At 37.5% G+C, this 20,823-nt stretch overlaps 1 protein-coding gene across 1 annotated transcript in view; it reads left to right on the top strand.

Annotated features, from left to right (window-relative positions):
• Positions 1 to 1,380: 1,380 nt before the first annotated feature.
• spock1 (SPARC (osteonectin), cwcv and kazal like domains proteoglycan 1) overlaps positions 1,381 to 20,823 on the top strand; it is a 214,858-nt gene continuing 195,415 nt past the window's right edge. Inside the window, exons 1-2 of the mRNA XM_077247341.1 lie at positions 1,381 to 1,566; positions 1,955 to 2,104. Coding sequence (XP_077103456.1) covers positions 1,955 to 2,104 — 150 coding nt within the window. The 5' untranslated portion in view covers positions 1,381 to 1,566. The remainder of the gene's footprint in view (positions 1,567 to 1,954; positions 2,105 to 20,823) is intronic.

The raw sequence follows: 20,823 nt of genomic DNA, 5'->3' as shown, positions 1-20,823 counted from the left end.
TTATGCACATTATGTCACTTATGCACACAAAAAAGTCAATAATTCAGTAACGTTATATACATTTTCTGCCTTTTTGGCCTATCCCCTGTCATGCTTCCAACTTCTCGTTGCTGTATTTGTACATTTATATACATTTAGATTGAAAAATAAAATAAAAGCAAGTATTTTGCTTTTTATTTATATATCTTTAGATTTTAGTGCGCATAAAATGCTGTGCTTTTGTTACCAGGTTATATGTCAATCCCATTACCATCATATAATAAATAAATAAATAAATAAATAAATAAATAAATAAATATAAAACTGTTGTAATAGCATCATACTTGCAGGCAACGAACTCTTCAAGGACAACTCTTCAAGTGTCCCATCTTTATATCACTTTGGTATATTATGTTGGGTTTGTTAGAATGGAATGATTAAAACACTTTTTTTATTGTTTCTGGAATGAGCCTTGTAACATTATTTCAGGAATAGTAATTTCTGTAACTATAAATGTGTATGCCGCCTCTGTGCAGCATTAAACATTCTGTGGACGCTCCGTGGCGGGGTTTATACACATTAAAAGCGTCTACTGGGCCTTATTTGCAGAGTAAAGGTGTGTGTGTGTGTGTGTGTGGTGCTGAATGGACAGCTCCCCCACACACTCACTGTATCAGCGGTTCAAACCCTGATAGAGAGCAGAACTGAACCACTGCACTATACGGAGAACACCTACAAATATCAATCTCAATACTTTCCCCGCGTTGTGTTTACTAACGAGGTTAATCCATTGACTTGTTTATTCTATTCAATTAAACATGAGCCAATATTCCCATCCGTCTCCCTGCAGCTGAAATCACTGCAGTGGACAGCAGCAGTTAGAGCCATTACAGCCTGATTTCAAATGAAAACGGAGGCTGGTTTTAATTTGTTAGGAGTGATCAGGGAATGAGCGCATGTCAGTGTATTGATTCCCACTGCACAGCACAGGATGTTTTACAGCTTAAAGTCAACACCTGCGTATTACCTCCTCCAGAACACCTCAACGTCAACGAGCGCGTTTGTTCCCGACTGAATGCACCACTCCCTTTGTTCTACATCCATCTCTGAGAGAAAAACTGAAAACTGTGTGTTTGTGTCTGAGAGAGAGAGAGAGAGAGAGAGAGAGAGAGAGAGAGAGAGAGAGAGAGAGAGAGAGTGTGTGTACACTACAAAACTACAACCTTTCCGTTATAATATACAAAGTTCAGCGAAGAAAGCTTTCAGAATCATAACAGCAGCGTTTCGGTTTAGTTATTAGAGTTTGCGTCACGCGTTATCACATAACGTCGCGCCCCTCCGTGAGAGAGAGAGAGATATCGAAGAAAAGTGGGCGGAGTCACGGTAGAGGGGGCGGAGACGCTCACCGTTCCATTACACGGGTCCGTTTCTCCCGGTCGTGTTCAGTGCAGCAGCTACAAGATCTGAGGAAACTCACCCACTCTCCCGTGTCTCGGATACTTTACGGTCCCACGGACGCGCCGCCCGCCCGGTCTCCAATCACCCGTTCAGTTTGGCCCCGGGAATCGAGAACAGTCCCGTCTTGAGGTGAGTGAAACGAATAATGTCGTTATAATACTATGAAGGCAATTAAACCAGATGGCAGTGAAGCTCGCACTCAAGGAGTCGAACGCGGGAAGCGCGAGCCGTTTTACTCGCCCGTTAAAGTCCGTTATTTTTGTTTGTCAGTCACCTCAGGATTTTCTCTTCCTCAGGGATGATTAATCAGATCAAATGGACATATTCAGCGGATTTATAATCCAGAAATAAGCCGCGCCCTGCATGTGAGGCTCTGGAGTTGTTTATTGGATACGTATTAGTGAGCTTTTTGATGTTTTATTGTTTGGGCTTGTTTAAATGAAAGTCCTCTCAAACTCAAAAAGGAAGTGTCCCGTGCCTAATTTTTTCACCTGCTCTCTCTTTCTTTCTCTCTCAGATGATGTTGAGTCTCGGTCTGTTCGTGTCCCTGGTGTTTTTGACGGTGTCGGTTACCGGCAACAGTGACGGAAACCCGCTGGACAATGATAAGTGGATGAGCACCGTGTCCCAGTACGACAAAAGCAAATACTGGAACAAATTCCGCGACGTGAGTTTAACCACTATATTTCCTTATGCTACTGGGTGTGTGTGCGTTTTGCACTAAACTTCTATGGACCAAATGTCCCCGCAGAGGTCTGTAGACATTTTACTTAGCTTAATTCAGAACAAAAGTCAAAGGATGGTCTCTGTGTTTTCCCTGCTTGGGAATTCTCTAAAAATTCCCTGAAAAATAGCAAAAGCTGATTGACCCTTCTTTTGTTGTCTTTCCCAGTAGGTAAAAGCTTCATAAATTGGCAAAATAATGTATTAATTAAAATCTAAAACGCCTAACGTTAAAGGTATATTTTACGGTTAGGAGTTGTCTAGTGTTTATAATATAACGTTACCTCATATAACGTTATTCAAAATAATGGATATGTGTGAGCTTGTGTGAATGTGGCTGTATTCATAGTGTTTGTATACTATCCCTACTAAATTTAGTATGCAAGATTAGGATTAGTACAGTACATTCAGAATTAGATGACATTGAAAACAGTATGCCAAAGTGATTAGGTAGATAACATGTTTGTGGTTTTTGGGCCGAATATTACGTAAAATTACTTTTATAGAAGCTCAATATGCACACTTAATATCCACTAGCCTATATAATATGCAAACAGCAGTAGGGCAAATTATGTCTGAATACATAAAAGCACAGGAACTGTCAGATTCAAAAAGTTGAAAAACATTAGAACTGTTAGGGCTTTTTAAGTGTACGGTAAATGTTATTGGTAAGAAAGTTGTTAGTTGTGGGTACACTGTACTTGTTTTATGATTTTGTATCAGGCCCATAATCACCTTGAACAGAGGGGAATTAGATCAGATTTCCGGTATCAGATATCAGTGGTTGGTTCTTCAGTTAGAACATTTTGGCCCTTAAATCCTTAGATATGTGGTTACTGTCTTGTTTACTGCCGTTCTTGGATACTGGTGTGTGCATAGTTTTAGTATGCAGTCAAAGTATGCCAATTGGGATGCAGCCTGTGTGTTGCGTGCATGTGTTGTGTAATCCACACTGGAGAGATTGAGATCTCAAAATGAAGCACCTGTCCATAAGTGTGTTCAGGGGTTCGCAACTGTGGGATCTATATGAGAGTGAGATCAGTGGGGTTCGGAGGCTCTTTATATGGATGAAGTGATTGCAGGAGGTGAAATGAAGAGTCTCTTCATGCCTCTGTCTTTTACTATGGATCTCTCTCTCTCTCTCTCTCTCTCTCTCTCTCTCTCTCTCTCTCTCTTTCTCTCTCTCTTTCTCTCTCTCTCTCTCTCTCTCTCTCTTTCTCTCTCTCTCTCTCTCTCTCTCTCTCTCTCTCTCTCTCTCTCTCTCCACACATTCTTTATCTCTGCCTCTCTCTTTCTCTGTGTTAGTAATTTTTCTGTGTTAATGAGAGGTGATATTATGAATGCTGATGCAGTCAGATAATCTTTGAAAGGGAAGGTGACAAGGACATTAACACACACACACACACACACACACACACACACACACACACACACACACACACACACACACACACACGAGATGGGTAGGATGACCAACAACTTACATCTCGATATGAGAATGTGTAGATAACAATGTAGTAATTTTTCTGATAATGTGCAAATGGTTTATAAATTATATAACTATCTGCTAATGATATTTTTAGATAAGCCAGTAAATGAAATGGTACACAAATGAAAGGCTCTTCATCTATTTTTTATTCTTTTTCTTTGAAGGACACACAGCGGAAAAGATCAGACTATTCATAAGAAATAAACTCTGGCATCAATGCAAAACCAGTTTCACAGTATATTAAGAGATGCACCGATTGATCGGCTGGTGACCGGAATCGGCCGATTTTCACGTGATCGGCCGTGACCGGTGACCGGCCGTTCAGTCTGACATATTCCGATTTTTTTGCCGGTCAAATGTACTCGGGCGCCGCATGATTAACATCACGCAACATCAGCATTACACGTGCACACGGAATGCACATGTAAGAAACCGCGTGAATTACGGCCGTTTCACACCGCAAGCATGAGCAACGCGGGTTTTTTTTTTCCCCGCCGTGCATGTTAATCAATGAGTGCATTCACACCGAGAGCAGGAGCAGCGCGTGAGCGTTGAGCAGGAGTGTCACGTGAACAGCAGTGAAGTGGGGTTTCGGCGCAGAGTCTATTTTTGTTTGCGCTGCTCGCGCTCAATTAAAGGGTTAGTTCGCCCATTTAAGACATGAAGGTGTATGAGATACTTACCAGCACTATAGTGCATACACACTGACCCACTCTGTAGTCACCTCCCTGGTCAGAGTTTTGGCCGCTGGAAGTTTTTCAAGAAAGTACTCCCGGTTTGTTTCCGGAGCCTCAAAACTGTGCGTTTTTATGTGAAAAAATTATTTACGTTTCAAAGCCTGATTAATTTAACACACAAAAAAAAACACGCCGGTCAAAATTCATACCTCAGTTTTAATCGGCACTATTTTCTTTCCATTTCTATCAATCCGCGCTGCTGTCAACGTCAACAGAACTCTGACCAGGGAGGTGACTACATAAAGGGTCAGTGTGTATGCACTATAGTGCTGGTAAGGATTCCATACAACTACATGTCTTTTATGGGCGAACTAACCCTTTAAAGTGATTGTTTAGCCTGGCTGGACATGTGGCAGACGAGAGAACAACTGTTTGCGAAATAAAACTTGCCATTGATGTACAAGTGATTGCAATAGGCCTGTGTGTGTGTGTGTGTGTGTGTGTGTGTGTGTGTGTGTGTGTTTTGAGAAACATCTTTATACTGCAAGGCTATATTTATTTTATTTTTATTTGCTATTTATATAATATTTTATTGCCATTAACTGTTTTCATGCAGAAGTTTAGTTTCCTAAATAAGTAAATATACCTTTTATTTTTTTTAGTTGAATATATGGAAAAGAAAATGGTTCTTCCATACCATAACTCTGCACTCAGATATGTGTGGATTTCCCACACCAGGAGTAATAATTTATATAGTTCTATTTTATTTAAAATGTTCTATTAAAGAAAAGATAGAAAATAAATATTTATGTTTGCTGTAAAGTGGTTAGAAAAAATGAAATCGGAATCGGCTAAAATCGGTATCGGCAGGCCAAACTCATGGAAAATCGGAAATCGGAATCGGCCAAGAAAATTGTAATCGGTGCATCTCTACAATATATAAGTGCAAAACTAGTATAAACAGATTCAATTCTCATTAGATGAAACAATCAGAATTCCAATTTTAAAGAAATGCAACAGGTAATGGTATTCTGGGAAACAAAGCGTTCTTCCACCTTGATCCATAAAATCAAAGTTAATTGATTAAATATGATGATGCATATGTAGCTAGGCTAAATAAAGTACAAAAACTTCTGACTTTTTTAAAACTTTGTATTAAAATTTTCAGACAAGGCTTTGTCAAGCCATCGTTTAAAGTTTGTTTTGACGAGCTTTCTTTATCTAATTCAAAATCACAGTAATTGCAGCAGGGACGAGCAGAGAGTTCCCCAGGGGCAAATGTAAAAAAGGGGCATATATATATATATATATATATATATATATATATATATATATATATATATATATATATATATTATAGTATATAAGTAGCCTACCAGCCAAAAGTCTGGACACTTCTATTTTTAATGTTTTTTTAAAGAAGCATTTTATGCTCATCAAGGCTGTATTTAGTTGATCTAAAATACAGTAAACAACAGTAATATTGTGAAATATTACTAAAATTTTAAATAATTGTTTTCTATTAAAATTATACTTTATACTATTCTGCCCTACAAAGGCTAAGTACAGTAACTACGTAAACAAAGAAACAGAGAAAAAGGCCTTTAAAGTTTTTATACCAGCCAGTCAAACATATATAACAGGATTCATAGTTAAAAAAATAACAGCATATTAAAATAGTAATATTTTGTACCAATATACACTACCGTTCAAAAGTTTGGGGTTAGTCATTTTCTTTCTTTTAAAAATAAATAAATAAATTAATACTTTTATTCAGCAAGGATGTGCTAAATTGATATAAAAAAGTGACAGTTAAGACTTAGAACAACATTCAATTAAAATAGAAACTATTTTACATTTAACTTTTTATTCGTCAATGAATCCTGATAAAAGTATCGCAGGTTCAATTAAAAAACTGTTTCCAACATTGATAATAAATCAGCATATTAGAATGATTTCTGAAGAATCATGTATATATTTTTTAAAGTATATTAAAATAGAAACTATTATTTTAAATTGTAATAATTTTTTAAATTGTAATAATTTTTACTACTTACCATTAATGCTACTTTTGGTGCTGGTTGTGTGCAGTGCTTTGTAGTCAATTAGCATCCACTGTTTCAACGACGCAGATTCAGATCACTTCATAAATGTAATTTTCAAACTATTTATGAATGACCGGAAAATTACCTCTCCATTTCACATTTTCCAGTGAAATTTGAACTTGTTGTGCCAGATGACGATTGGCCGGTGTATTATACATGACAAACAGGCTTCAATTAATTATTTTGATATTTTATTATATGTAATATAATATAATATGTAATATTTTCAAATATGTGATTTTGATTTTTAATTGAATTGACACACTACCTTTTATTATTGAAAAAAAAGTGAAAAAATTGCAGTCAAGCCATATAGGCCTACTCACTGAAAGAACCATATTTCGCTCGAGAGCATCATTTTCCGATGTGGAACATGTTTTACACCAGTGCATTTTCATTTTAAAACGCATAACACTACGGTTGCGCTTGCCGTCCACACACACGACTCCGGAGTTTTCGACCCTCGAAGGGAGACTGACCTCTTCAGTGAAGTCCGAAGCAAGACAGTCACACGCAAGTGACGCAACCCATAGCAACGCGTTATGGCAACGACACTTCAGACTGACAGAAACGTAAAAATAAAGGACAATGTGTACAAAACTAAAGTAGCCTAAGCTCACGTTAATTATAATCAAATGCATTTTCTTTATTGACCACAATATTATCATTGATATTTGTTTGAGAAGGGCACTTTGGTTTAATTTTGAAAAAGGGCAGGGGCTCGAGCACCCAAACCCCCCCCCCGCACGTGCCTTGCAGTATGATTTTCTTTGCATTTCAGTTTATTTTAAATTTCAATTTCAATTTCAATTCTCCATTCTGTTTTGCTACCTCAACTAAAAATGAATTCAAATTCAGGAATCCAATTGGAATTTAAAAAACACTGTCTATTCAATTCTGAGCGCACAACCCTGCTGTTATTTAGCTGATGTATGCACACCTGCGACATATGTTGAAATCTGTTTTTCTCTCATGTATATATATATATATCGTAAAACAGTTCTGCTCTAATATGTTTACAGTTTAAATGGTATAGCAAAATCTCTGACACACATTTTACCGCTGTGCGTTAGATACGTCATAGCTCTAAGTCCTATTTTGCTATATGTTGGTGTATGTGAGTGTGTGCTGTTTGAATTTGAGTAATAACTCCAGAAGCTCCATCAGTCTGTCAGGGTGAGAGATGACAGGTAGTGTTGAGCCGATGGTTTAAAAGCTTTAAACTAAGGGTTTTCTGAAGATCTAGCATAGACAGACATTTTTAAACAAACACACACACACACACACACACACACACACACACACACACACACACACACACACACACACACACACACACACACACACACACACACACACACACACACACACACACACACACACACACACACACACACATATTGAAAGGCTTTCTTTTTCTGTAACGGTCTGAAGCCTGAAATTAGTGGTCGTTTTAAAGGTCGTTGTGAAATCTGTGTGGGCCTGTCTAATGCAATGCTCTGGCTGCAGCAGGTTTTATTCTGCATTGTTTTTCCATCCACTTGGCAGGTTTAAAAGCGAAAAACCCTATACTTATAAAGAACCAATTTTGGCTGAATTGGGTTCTTAAGTTTGTATATCTTAGGTTCTAATGGGATGCAGAGAAATTGTTTTTTTGTTGGCCAAAACTCAAAAACGAGGTAGCATTTTAAGTCTGATCATCTTTATTTTAATAGCGCTTTGTACATTAGAAATTGTTTTAAAGCGGCTTCAAAGTAGGCTTGCTGAGGTAGTCGGTGTTATCGATGTTACAGGGTATTCAGCCGTACACCGATTACATTACTTGCCCACCGCGGTACCGCCCCCACTGTCGTTTTGCTTTTTTATAGAAATAAAAACAATTTAGTTCGATTAGACAATGGACGCTACATTTATAAACTGAAAGCGTCTGCTCTGCTCCATACAGCATGAGCTGCAGAGTCGCAGCAGGAGTCTTATCGCTTCCAATACACTGAGTATGCGTGATTGCGAATTCGAAAGCGAAAGTGAAATGCATTCAAAAACGATTTAATAACCCTTTAATAGTATTATTATTTAGCTTTAGCACTTCCGGTTCCATCCTCCTGAAGTCAGTGGGTTTTTTCCCCCCAATGTTTTTAACACAAGCTCAAGACATTTTCACATTTTATTCTACAACATAACATACATAAGTAATATCTCAATTTGAGCATTTACTTTAACAAGTAGGTGTGGTGTTGTTCGCTTATAGCCTGAATGTAGGTTTTCACTTCTGGCAATTTAATTTAGGCTTCAATATTCGTAAAAGTTTTGTTCATTTGTGAAGATTATCTTGATGAAAAAATTTGTATTAATCATAAACTTTTGTTGGTCATAGAGCTCATTTTCTGCAATAATCCAAAAACCAATTGAAAAATCCTATTGGCAACCAGTGTTGAAGGAAACAGAGGAAACCAGTGTTGCTAACTTATAAATTATTTAAAATACGTCATCACTGCAGATCTCATTTGGTTAAGTGATCTTTTTGGTTCTAATCAAAATCTTTACTTTTTGTAGAGACCACATTAAATCAGAGTTGTTTAGTTTTTAGTCCGTGTCTGTATCTTTTAGTTCATTTGTATGCTCATAAGTCATAAGTTGACAAGATTACACTTGCAGCAGATTTAAATATTAAAAATGCTCCTTTAGAAAAACTACACAAAATGTTTTGATGATTCATCTTGCATATTATGTTCTGCTGCAACTTCCTCTTTCATCAGGAAACACATCAACACAGAAAAGAAAAATGACCTTGTCAAATCGTTTCTTTAAATGTGAAGGACTGACTATCCTTCCTAAGGGCTGATGGGAATGAATTGGATGCAGTTGGACAGTAGAGGTGAGGTTACAGCTGTCAGAAGATGTGGAAATACTGGATGTGAACATGAGGTCTTATTTTTTTTATTTTAAATCTTATTAATGAAATGCTGCAGGTCTTGTTTTGGGTTTGTCCTATGCAGTTTTGTGATGTTTAAAATATGGAAGCATTATTTTACCATAAATTTTGAAGGTGGGGTAGGCAATTTTTAGAATGAATGTGACGACATCCTTCAAAACACATGAACGCACACAGCAGAGTTTGCAAAGCATCACGAGACGACGTTAAACTACCTCATGTCTCAAAGCACATACTATTACAATAATAATGAACAGAAACAACTTAAAGAGCACTGACCTGTACCACCTGTCTGCTGCAGATTCATTTCGCCATTGATAGTTTTGCCACTGAAACGCATACATTCGAGTCACAAACTGCTCAGAGTATAACGTCACGGGTTTTCCATCTCTTCCAAATTACAGTTATGGTGTGAACGCAGCATAAGCTGGTTGTTTTGGTTCAGTCGTAAATGTAAAAGGTGGCTGTTGTTACTAAGCAGTGACTGGCGTCTGTTTAACTCTCTGTCGTAGCATGAAACACGCTGATGACGTGTGATCTCTGCGCGAGCAGGTGCGCGGAGGTTGGGAAATGCATACGTTGACAGGCAGGTAGGACATTATATCTTTGCATACGGACTGAATTCAATGATTGGACGAACATTTTATGGTCCTACGCCTTCCACAGACAATACAAATATATTTAGGCCACTTAACTTAATGATTGCCATCAGGATGTGAAGAGGCTTTCAACCAGCATAACAAAAAGTGTTTCTGGAACAAATCACCCATCCCGCCTTTAATGTATGTCTGGGATATAATGTCATCATTAAATTGAGTTTGAATACTGAAATCAATCGTTTGTCAGAGCTAAATCAAGCAGCATTTAAACAGCAGAGATCTGACCATCATTTGATCATTGGAAAAGTGCAAATTCAGGAGGTGTTCTTCTGACTGTACAGTTCAATTTGATTCGATTCTGTGTCCTTTTAAGTCACTTATGAGAGAACTCAAAGGGCACAATCATAAGAGAGACCTTGTGTGTGTGTGGTATGGATCCACTGGGACCGCTGTGACTGCCATGTTAATGAGCCTCATTACTGAGAAACTGCTCACCGTCTAAAGAGAGGAGCGCTGAGGACAGCAGAGGAGAGTCTGGAAATTTTGGTTTTATCTAGGTATGCATCAGAAAAAAATTCTGGGCCGAAACCAAAAATTCAGGATGTGCTTGGCCAAAAGCCGAAACAAAAAAAAATAATAAAGTAATTATAAACTTACTAATTAATCAGTCAGACTTATTTAATAATTAACACATAAGTAGCTAAAATGGAGTTGTGCAAACTAGGGATGCTCCTATCAGGATTTTTGCAGTCGATACAAACTACCGGTTTCTTGTCATCATGATCGACCGATACCGATACCGATACCGATTATTCAAGCTTTATATTTATGTGATATTTAAGCTCTCTGTTGACACTCACTGTTAACCCTTTACATCCTGATTTCAAGTGGCATACTTATAAGTAATGGGTTTGTAAATCTACAAAAAAACAAGATATCATAAGTACATGGTCTAATTTGATAGAAAACGTTTTTTAGGAAAATTGATATTGATCATGTTTGGAGGTTCTTATGTTACAAGACTGCAGAGAAAAAGAGTGATGCAATTTATTGTTTTATTTTGTTGTTATTCATGCTTGACATGAGGACTATTAAAGTATATATGACAGGTCATAAAATCGTTTGGCTTTGTTCACAATCATATCAACTGCACCTGGGCCAAAATTTGTGCTGCTAATAGGTGTGTGTGAACCTTTATCAGAACTGCATTTCCAGTGACTTGAGAGATGAATAATAGCTTAACTCACTGTCTGTCGTTCTATTGATTGTTTCCATCAGTGTATCGTATCATTCCATTTATTACAGTTTTTGTTTAGTACAATAATTTCTTGGAATGTCATTTTTTTATAATTTTGCTTACTTATGGGACAGAAGACAAAATGACCATTGACAAACCGATCCAGTTTAATCTAGTTTGGGAAACCACCAGTGGGTTATTATAAAGCAGCAGACTGGATAGTTTGTGAGGAAATGCATAATTTTTTAACTGTCAGTGAAACTTAAACCAGCAGTGGGTTACACAAAACTGTCCAACACTGTGACAATTTTACACAAGAAACAGGCAGAATCTAGCAGTTTGGGTAAAAAGAGAATCCAGCAAATTTTAGGCTCAATCCCAATTCGCTCATTGTCAATCGTTGTCATGGAGAAATCCTGTAAAAACTCGTTGCTTCTGTAACGTCAGAGCCATCATCGACAACTGATGACGTATCGGGTTCATGAAGGGTTGTTCCATTTCGTAGGGAAATATATTTCAACCCCTTAGCCCTTGTAACTCTGTTTTAAGGGCCAAGGGGTACACTCGAAAACAAGGGGTAGGGGCAAGGGGTGAATTGGGATTGAGTGTACATTCAAATTCAAACTGCATTCTGTATTCTGTTTGCTGCCCCAATTCAAATTCAGCAATTGAATGCACTTTAAAAGGCATTCTCAGCTCAATCCAAGTAAGTAGTAATCAATTCACCTGCATAAAATTTGTATAATATTTGTATTTGTATAAAATAAATTCAGATAAAAGGACAAAACAGAGTGGCTGGAGTGGAGTAGATTTGCTGTGTGATGAAAATAAGAACTGAATGCCTGTCCACTGAATGTGAATCACGCTGCACCTCAGAGCAATGCGTCAGGCACTTTAAATGTATTCAGATTCATTGTTTATTATGAAGGGTTTGAGTTTATTTGGGGTTTTAAGTTATACTGCACTTGCCGATGACATTATCCTGCTCTCTGCCTTCTGATTAGAACTATTCCAGCTGCTGGTTGAAGACCAGCATGTTTAAGGGGACCGATGTAGAGCCCGTTTCTAAAATCATTTCCTTTGTCCTACGTCTGACTTTCCCTTCCCCCCTCTCTCTCTCCTTCTCTCATTCACTCTCTTTGACACATTCTGACCCTGTGCTCCATCAGCCGTGAAATCAGCCCTGCAACACACACACACCTGCCTAAATCAGCTGCAATATCGCTGACTGTTTTCTACCATCATTAGAAGGGTCATGCACCCGGATCCAGATTATATTTTTCACAGGTTTGTTTTTTGCATCTAGCTGTGCTATCTTAAACTTGGTTCCTTCTACTTTTTGTGAGCATGTGTGTTGCGACGGTTTCTATTGATTTGTTAATTCATTAGACTGGGCAGAAAAGCCAAACAGAATTGCTGAGGGAACATGACTGTAAGAGAGGCTGGTGTGTAAACCCACGGGATTGAACAGTGTGTGTGTGAGTGTGTGTGCGCGTGTGCTGACAGACTGTATTACACTGAGTGCTCACAGCTGGGACTGTGATGACTGTGCTGAGCAAGTTCTGTGAACGTGTCCATGATGAGAATAGAGGGATGAAGTGAAGGACTAGGAGAGCTGCAAGGACAGATTTCAATTCTGAAGTGTCTTAGAAAGACAGATAATTTGGAACTACCGGTGTAGACATTTTTATCTCTATCGGAGGCTGTGTCTCAAAACTAGGGGTGGGAATCTCCAGGCACCTCACGATTCGATTCGATTACGATTCAGAGGGCTGCGATTCGATGCTAAAGCGATTATCGATTATCTGAATCTTTTTTTTGTGTGTGTGTGTGTGAGTGAATATAAATACTTTGCTTTAAAAGTACAAAGTAATGACCCATAAAGAATTAACGTACAATATATTTTATTAACATTGCAAAGAACCAACAGGAAAATAAATGTGTGCCTGAACTAGCAGCATACTTGTAGTAAATTAATAATAACAACAGGTGTTCTGACGATTCATTCTACCCATCGAGATGTGCTACTTACTGGTTATGCGCATGTGCAGACTAATTTTCTTCTGCTTACCACGCACATAAATCTATGCATCCTTGCTGTGGAGACTTGTAGGAAACTTTGACAGGTCAAAGATGAATATTTGATGATAATTTTTACTTTTCACACCGTTTTAAAAATAAAAACAGTACATTATACTGTACTCTTAACTTCGAATTTTATTATAATTTTATTTCATATAATAATGTCATTTTTACTTGTTACATCAAATGTGATAATTGCTGGTTCATTTAAAATATCAAAATATGCTCCCCATACACTTACCTGATTAAAATGAAATAACGATGTCATAATATTGTGAGATTTACACCATTATGGAAACAATTGAGAATGAATCAACATTATCTATGATCGATTCGCGCTTGGGTAGCATTTTTCGACAAGGCAGCAGAAATCGTCTGAACACCGGTACGGCCCAGAGCCATAGAGAGAAACGGCTCTGGTACAGCCGAGTGTTTTTCCTCCTCTGGGTGGAAACGTGTCATATGGCTTCTCATATTTGTCGTGTTGCCGAAATATTTTAGTTTTATTCTACAAAGCTTACAACTAGTGTGGCTCTTGTCCAGCTCCTTTCAACCTTCAACTTCATAGAAGCCAAAATATTTCCACACGTCAGCTTTTAACGAGGAGGGTGTCTGGATTTCGCGCTCAGCCATCGCGTCTCTGTTATGTGCACACGCCACAGACAGACGGTCCGGGCACTGCACTTCCGCGCTTCAGAATTCCGTCTTTTGCGTTCCGTCAATATTACGTCATTATAAATAGGCTATATATCCCAAAAAAAAAAAAAGTTTTTTTTTTTTGAAAATCGTTTTTTGACATTTGTGAATCGATTCAGAATCGTCCACGTCCGCATCGCGATGCATCTAAGAATCGATTTTTTCCCCCAACCCTACTCAAAACCTAGTGAGCTGCAACTTTAAACATCACTTTTGGACATCATTGATGTGTTCAGATTTGCCTAAGATGCACAAAACATTACGTAGTAGAAAAGTAGGTTTTGAGACCGAATGCCGATCTGTCTGACTATGACAATCAGATTCAGTAATTTTACATATGGTAAAAATCACTACAGCATTAGTCACATACACTGTTTATACACATAATATTTTCAGCATCATTACTCCAGTCTTCAGTGTCACATGATATTTCAGAAATCATTCTAATATGCTGATTTGCTGCTCAAGAAACATTTCTTATTGTCATGTTGATAACAGTTGTGCTGCTACATGTTTTTATGGATTCTTTAATGAATAGAAAGTTCAAAAGAACAGCATTTATTTTGTAACCTTACAAATGTCTTACTGTCTCATTTGATCAATTTAATGCATCCTTGCTGAATAAAAGTATTCAACCCTAAGCTTTTGAATGGTAGTAAATATACAATTATAAATATAAAATCCTTTTGTCTTTCTCTCTGTGGTCCATCATGGCAGACCGTGATCTGTGTTAATGTGTGAGGGAATGTTTGACCTATTGACAGGGCTGCAGACACACCACCAATCAATCGATCAATCAGGCGCTTGAAAGTGAGCAAAGTCCTACTAAGAGACCTGTATCGCATGATGTGGGAGTTTGGAGGTTAGTCTCTTCCCAGGATGCAATGCACTTTAATAGCACGTTAACTGTGAGTTCAGGGTTTGAGGCATTTAAACACCAGAGGTAAAGCAGTGGATGAAAAATGAAAGCTGTGTGTGTTTGTGTGTTGCCTCTCTTACCTCTCCTCTGTGCGCAGCCATTGCTTCAAAAACAACTTCAGAAATGAACCCATAGTCCAAATGTCAGCTAATTTTGTTTGAAAAAAGATATTTCAGCAGAAAGCAGGACCTGCCTTCATGTGTGTGTTTGAACCTTTGGCTTTCACCCCGTCAGTGGCTTTAGCAAGTGAAATATAGTGTTTTCTTCCATCTCAGACAGATAGACAGGCACAGTGAGGCAGATTCATGTGTATGTTTAACAGGCTGTTTACATATTGAAGTAAAACAAATTTTCCCATCCGTATCATTAAAGGAGGCGTGTGTTTTACTGGATGGTGAAGCTCTTTCTCAAGGTTTTTCCAGCTCACTGAATGGAGGATTTCTCTCTCTCTCTCTCTGTCTATGTGGGTGACAGTCTTGTCAGCGTCTCTTTGATGGGAGAGAGAAGCAGAAGTTGTTTTCCGTCCGTCTGGTTTATTGTTGGTTTGTTTTCATGATACGGGTGTTTTTCTGTCTCTTTTTTATCCTCCACCCCTGTCTTCTCTCTCTGTATTCATCTTTCTCTTATTTCTCATATTCCTTGAAGCAAAACATGTTGCTGTGTGTGTGTGTGTGTGTGTGTGTGTGTGTGTGTGTGTGTGTGTAAATATAGCTGCAGTTTGGGTCAATTATAACATGCATTTGGAAACAGAACATGCTCCAACCATCTCCTATGGATGGGGGTATTATTATAGTTTGCGATATACCAGTAAAAAATCTCCTCACAATAAGGATTATCAATCTTCCCTCGATAATAATGTCAACCTAGTTGATGACGTATTTCTGTTTGGGACCCATTCGCAGCTCATGTGCAGAGCGAAAACAACTATGGCGGAAGGTGAACGTGAAGCTGAGGTGGAGTTTATTATATATTTTTACTCACCAAACACTGACTGAGCGCTTGAGAGTTTTGCTCTCTGTCAAGTGGTCCGTAAAGCGCACTATTTCAGTTCATCCCAATGAATGCACTGTGCATTTGATTGACACACAGTAAACACTAGTGTGAGGTGCCCGACTTGCCATCGCTTTGCTGAGAGCGCTCAGTGTTTCTCACACACTCAAAGAGAGATTGAGAGAGTCTTATACCACACAGAATTGACGTGCTACATGGAAACGATATTACTGGTATTTGTTGTATGTTCCTGTAAAAAGTTCTTTTGGAAATATTCAGCCTTTATGAGCAATCAGAAACTAATACGCAAACGGCAATCTCATTGGCTGCCGCTCACCTATTACTGTCCCTGTTTGGATTTCAATAAATCAGTTTGAGCGAACCGACAACGTGATTAATATTCATGAACCCAGCAGCTCATCAATCCTTAGTGTGGTTTATATTGTTAATAGTAGTAGTTTATTATCTTAGTATTATTGTTCTTTTTTTTTAATACAAAAAACACTGAATGACCAACAATGTCTTGAGCACCACCAGTCCAAAGTTCAGTTAAAATGACAAATGTGTATTCTATGGAGCGAATTATGTGCCATAATTAGACAAACAAATACAGCATTTTGCAAACAAACTCGATCTGTTTCTCAAAGGAAAACTCGACTCGCAAACAAACTCGATCTGCTTTGCAAAGGAAAAATCAACTCACAAACAAACAGAAAGCAATGTTCAAGTACAAAGTTCAATTTGTGCGAAAATGCAGTGGAGTAAAAAATGTATTGTGTTTTGCAAATATAAATAAATGAGCCTAGACAATATTTCACAAATAAATACAAACCATCCTACAAATTGCATGTAACCTTTGAACAAATACCAAATCTAATGCATACAAATGAATATCTGTCTGTTTTGATTGTGAGCAGGGGTGTGAAGTAACGAATTACAAATACTCACGTAAGTAGTTTTTTTCAGAAATTGTACTTTTTTGAGTAGTTTAAAAATTGTGTAATTTTACTTTTACTTGAGTACATTTTAAGTGATGTATCTGTACTTTTTCTCCGCTATTTTCCTTCTGTTTGTGGTCGTTACTCGTTACATATGCTTGTTTTAGCCTAATTTCATTTTATTTTTATCCATCAACGTGATTGGATTGAGTAATCGTCTCGTGACTGTCATCAAATCAAATTAAGCATAGAACAACTTTAACCGCCTATTCCTGCTGTTACTCGTGACTGCTGTGGAAGTGCATTCTTCACGCATCAATTCAATCCAGATATCAGCGTCTTCCTCTAATATGCTAAGGTACATTTCACATTTCTGCTTAATATGATATTTATATAGGCTGGCCTGTCTAAATGGCCTAACATTTGGTCTGAGGTTGGGGGTATTGCGTGACGAGTTCATAATGCGGTGAATTCCCGCTCCCATTTACTTCACAATCACATTATAGAGAGACGCGCGTCACGATCTGTGCACTGCCGCGTCTCGCGCTCGCCATGCCGCCAGATTCAGAATCAGTGCACTCTATGAACCATCGCGTTAACTTGAACTGCATTTATTATGTCAGTCTGTGACTAACGTTACAGCTCGTTAATAAACAACGTTTTTTGATTGATCCATTATACAATCCGTCTTCATTTGGCAAGTGCACTTGCGCAAAAACATTTTTCATGTTGAACTTTTGTTTTTTTGTGTGTGGATGCTGCTGATAAAACAGCTTTGCCGAGACTACAAAGAGACATGCGTGTGTGTGTGTGTGTGTGTGTTTGTTTGTTTCTTTTGTAAAAGTTTCCTGGATATAACTTCCCTATTAAATGCACAATTTTCCTTACAAATTATATTATCAGCAGCATTACAATGTGAGTAAATGTAGCCGTGTTAAATGTAAGGGATGATGCCACCCTTCTAGAACAATGTGCATTTACGTTTAAATTCTAACATATTTAATAGCATGGAATTAAAGTGTGTAATTAGTGTTAGCTCACTATCTTAGCCTTTTTCAGTGCATTAGGTGAGGTAATCTGATAATATTAGTGATTCTCATTTAACAAAACACTAACATTGATACCGTTTTGGAGAGAAATTGGGTATTTTTTAATCGCTCTATTTAACCCATCTCATGGTGTGTGATGCTGAACTATCATATGAGTTTCTAAAGGTTTTTGAATTCTTTGCACAGTTATGAATATTGATATTTTATGTGCAACAATAGCATGCTCAGGCCCAGTTTTTTTCGCCTAATTTTAAATGCTTTCCCCCCCCAAATAATATGATTTAAATGGTGATGAGTGTACTGATTTGATGCATTTTAAAAAGATGGATGATATATATTCTTCAATCCTTCTGACAAAGAAGAAAATATAATGTTAATTACAGTATGTGCAATTTTTTTAAATGTATAAATTGTAGTGTTTATTAGAAGGGGTAGAATCTGCAGCTCAGTACTCACTACTCACTACTCATGAGTACTTTTAAATAAGCTACTTTTTTACTCTTACTCAAGTAGTTTTTTGGACAAGTACTTTTTACTCTACTCACACTACATTTTTTGGAATGTAATGGTACTTTTACTTGAGTATGTTTTTTCAGTACTCTTTCCACCACTGATTGTGAGACACTTGGCTTTTTATGAGATCTCTCGGCTCGATTTTCTCACAAATGAGTTCTCCATTTGTATGCAATTTGTAGGATGGTTTGTATTTATTTGTGAAATATTATCTAGGCTTAGGGATGCACCGATCCGCATTTTTTCACTTCCGATCCGATCCCGATACCTGAATTTGGATATCGGCCGATACCGATACTATTCCGATACCAGAGCTGTGTTTGCTTTAATATTATTATTATTATTATAATTGTTGATTTTATATGATGTTGCAATAAACTCCTCTCAACAGGCAAGTATGATATGTACGCATGTATGCATATGTCCCAAAAGGCAACTTGAGGTAAGTATAAGGTTAGAAAAGGAAGTCAGAAAAACAGGATTAACAGGAAAAATCCCATTCTGAAAATAAATATGCAACTGTAAGTGTTTCAAATTGATTGTCATGTCAATATTTATTACATTTAGGGATGCAACGATACCATATTTCTGAACCGATCCAATCCCATACCAAATATTCTGAGTATCGACTAATACGGATCCGATACCAGCGCAGTTTTTTTTTAAATCAAGTAGAATTTCTAGAACTCTGTGTTGAACTGGTAAACACTGTTAAACACAATCTACTTAATACAGACAACTTCATTATAAAGAAAAACAACAAATAAAAAAAAAATTATAACCTATGACAAAAATTATATTATACACTAAATTAGAAATTTAGTCTAGAAAAATCACGAGTGCACAATAATTGTATCAAATCTGAACATAGTGAAAAAAACATTATTTAGCGGGGAACAAATAAGAGACAATAAGTGTAGGCACCAGCACTAAATCTGGTAAAACGTTACACATTGCTGTTTGTATTGTTGTAAAATACATTCATGAAAAACAAGATATCAAAAATCAAAAAGATCAATTATTGTATATACATAGTCTAGCTACTATAAAATTAAGACATTTTTTATATGTATAGCACAGCTGTTTATTGAGGCAGCAACATATGATAGATGCGACATTTAATAATCTTTCATTGCGCAAAAGTATTATGATATGATTATGAAAGACTCCAATACAGTGCGGCACAAAGTGCTTATGCCCATCCCAAGCGCAGAATGATGCGCTTGAAGCAACACAGACTCACAGCGCACACCGCTTCGAGTCCGCATTGAAAAGTTCCAAGCACAAAGGAAAGACATATTGATGCGTAGTGTATTATACAGTATCTATCTACGCAATAGTTTATTCAGCCTTTTCTTTTAACAGTTTTAAATTTCAGTTACTGTGAAGAACAATTATAGTGCTCTCCAGTGTTGTGATCTAACAGACACACGGTAAAAAGTAACATGATTAAGGTACAGCAAGTCCAGCAAGATAGTCATTTTATACGAAACCATAGAGCTTTATCTACAGATCAAGTATAATAATATTAACATTGAAACATCTTGGAGAGTTTCATCGAGTTGACCGTCATAACCGAACGCGCCGCGCTGTTGAATGCTGAATGAAGAATGATTGACAGCCGCAGCGGAGGGAACAGTTTACGTGATCTTGAATTTAATTACTTAAATATTCATTTCTATCTCACATTGTACTATAGAATGGCTTCAGAACACTTATAATATAGTGCACGAACACTTAATGGTGCTTTATAATGCTTTTGTGGGGCTTAACATTAACACAATAGTAAACACACAATATCGGATTTAGATCGGCCTCGTCTGACCGATACCCGATCCGGCAAAAATGGCAGTATCGGAGCCGATACCGATACTGGATCGGATCGGCCCCATCCCTATCTAGGCTCATTTATTTATATTTGCAAAACACAATACATATTTGTTACTCCACTGCATTTTTGCACAAATTGACCTTTGTACTTGAACATTGCTTTATGTTTGTTTGCGAGTCGAGTTTTCCTTTGCAAAGCAGATCGAGTTTGTTTGCAAAATGCTGTATTTGTTTGTTTAATATGGCACACGATTCGCTCCATAGTATTCATACTTTTTCATTCATACATGGTTACCAAGTTTTAGTTCTAATTACTTAAAGGAGCCGTATGTAAGATTGTGGCCACAACTGGTACTCCAATCACTTTCAAATTACTGTAGAGCGGCGTATCCCCTCCCCCTCCTCCCTGACTTGAGGTTGCCAGATAGGCTGCAGGATCCAGCAGGAACGTAGGCTGCTACAAGAAGCTTCCAATGGCAAGTGACGATTCCTACACAGTAAGTTTTTTTTTCTGTTAATTATGTTTATGCTTCAAATGAGAGATGTTTTGCAAAGTAATTATAAATCGCAAAAATGTACTAATGGCGATTAGCCAAATATAATCGTA

Source organism: Siphateles boraxobius, unplaced genomic scaffold (assembly GCF_051911475.1).
Source record: "Siphateles boraxobius isolate OS27281-9 unplaced genomic scaffold, OSU_SipBor_1 3, whole genome shotgun sequence".
Lineage (NCBI taxonomy): Eukaryota > Metazoa > Chordata > Actinopteri > Cypriniformes > Leuciscidae > Siphateles > Siphateles boraxobius.
Note: the sequence above shows the minus strand (reverse complement) of the source record. Positions and strands in the feature narration are given on the sequence as shown.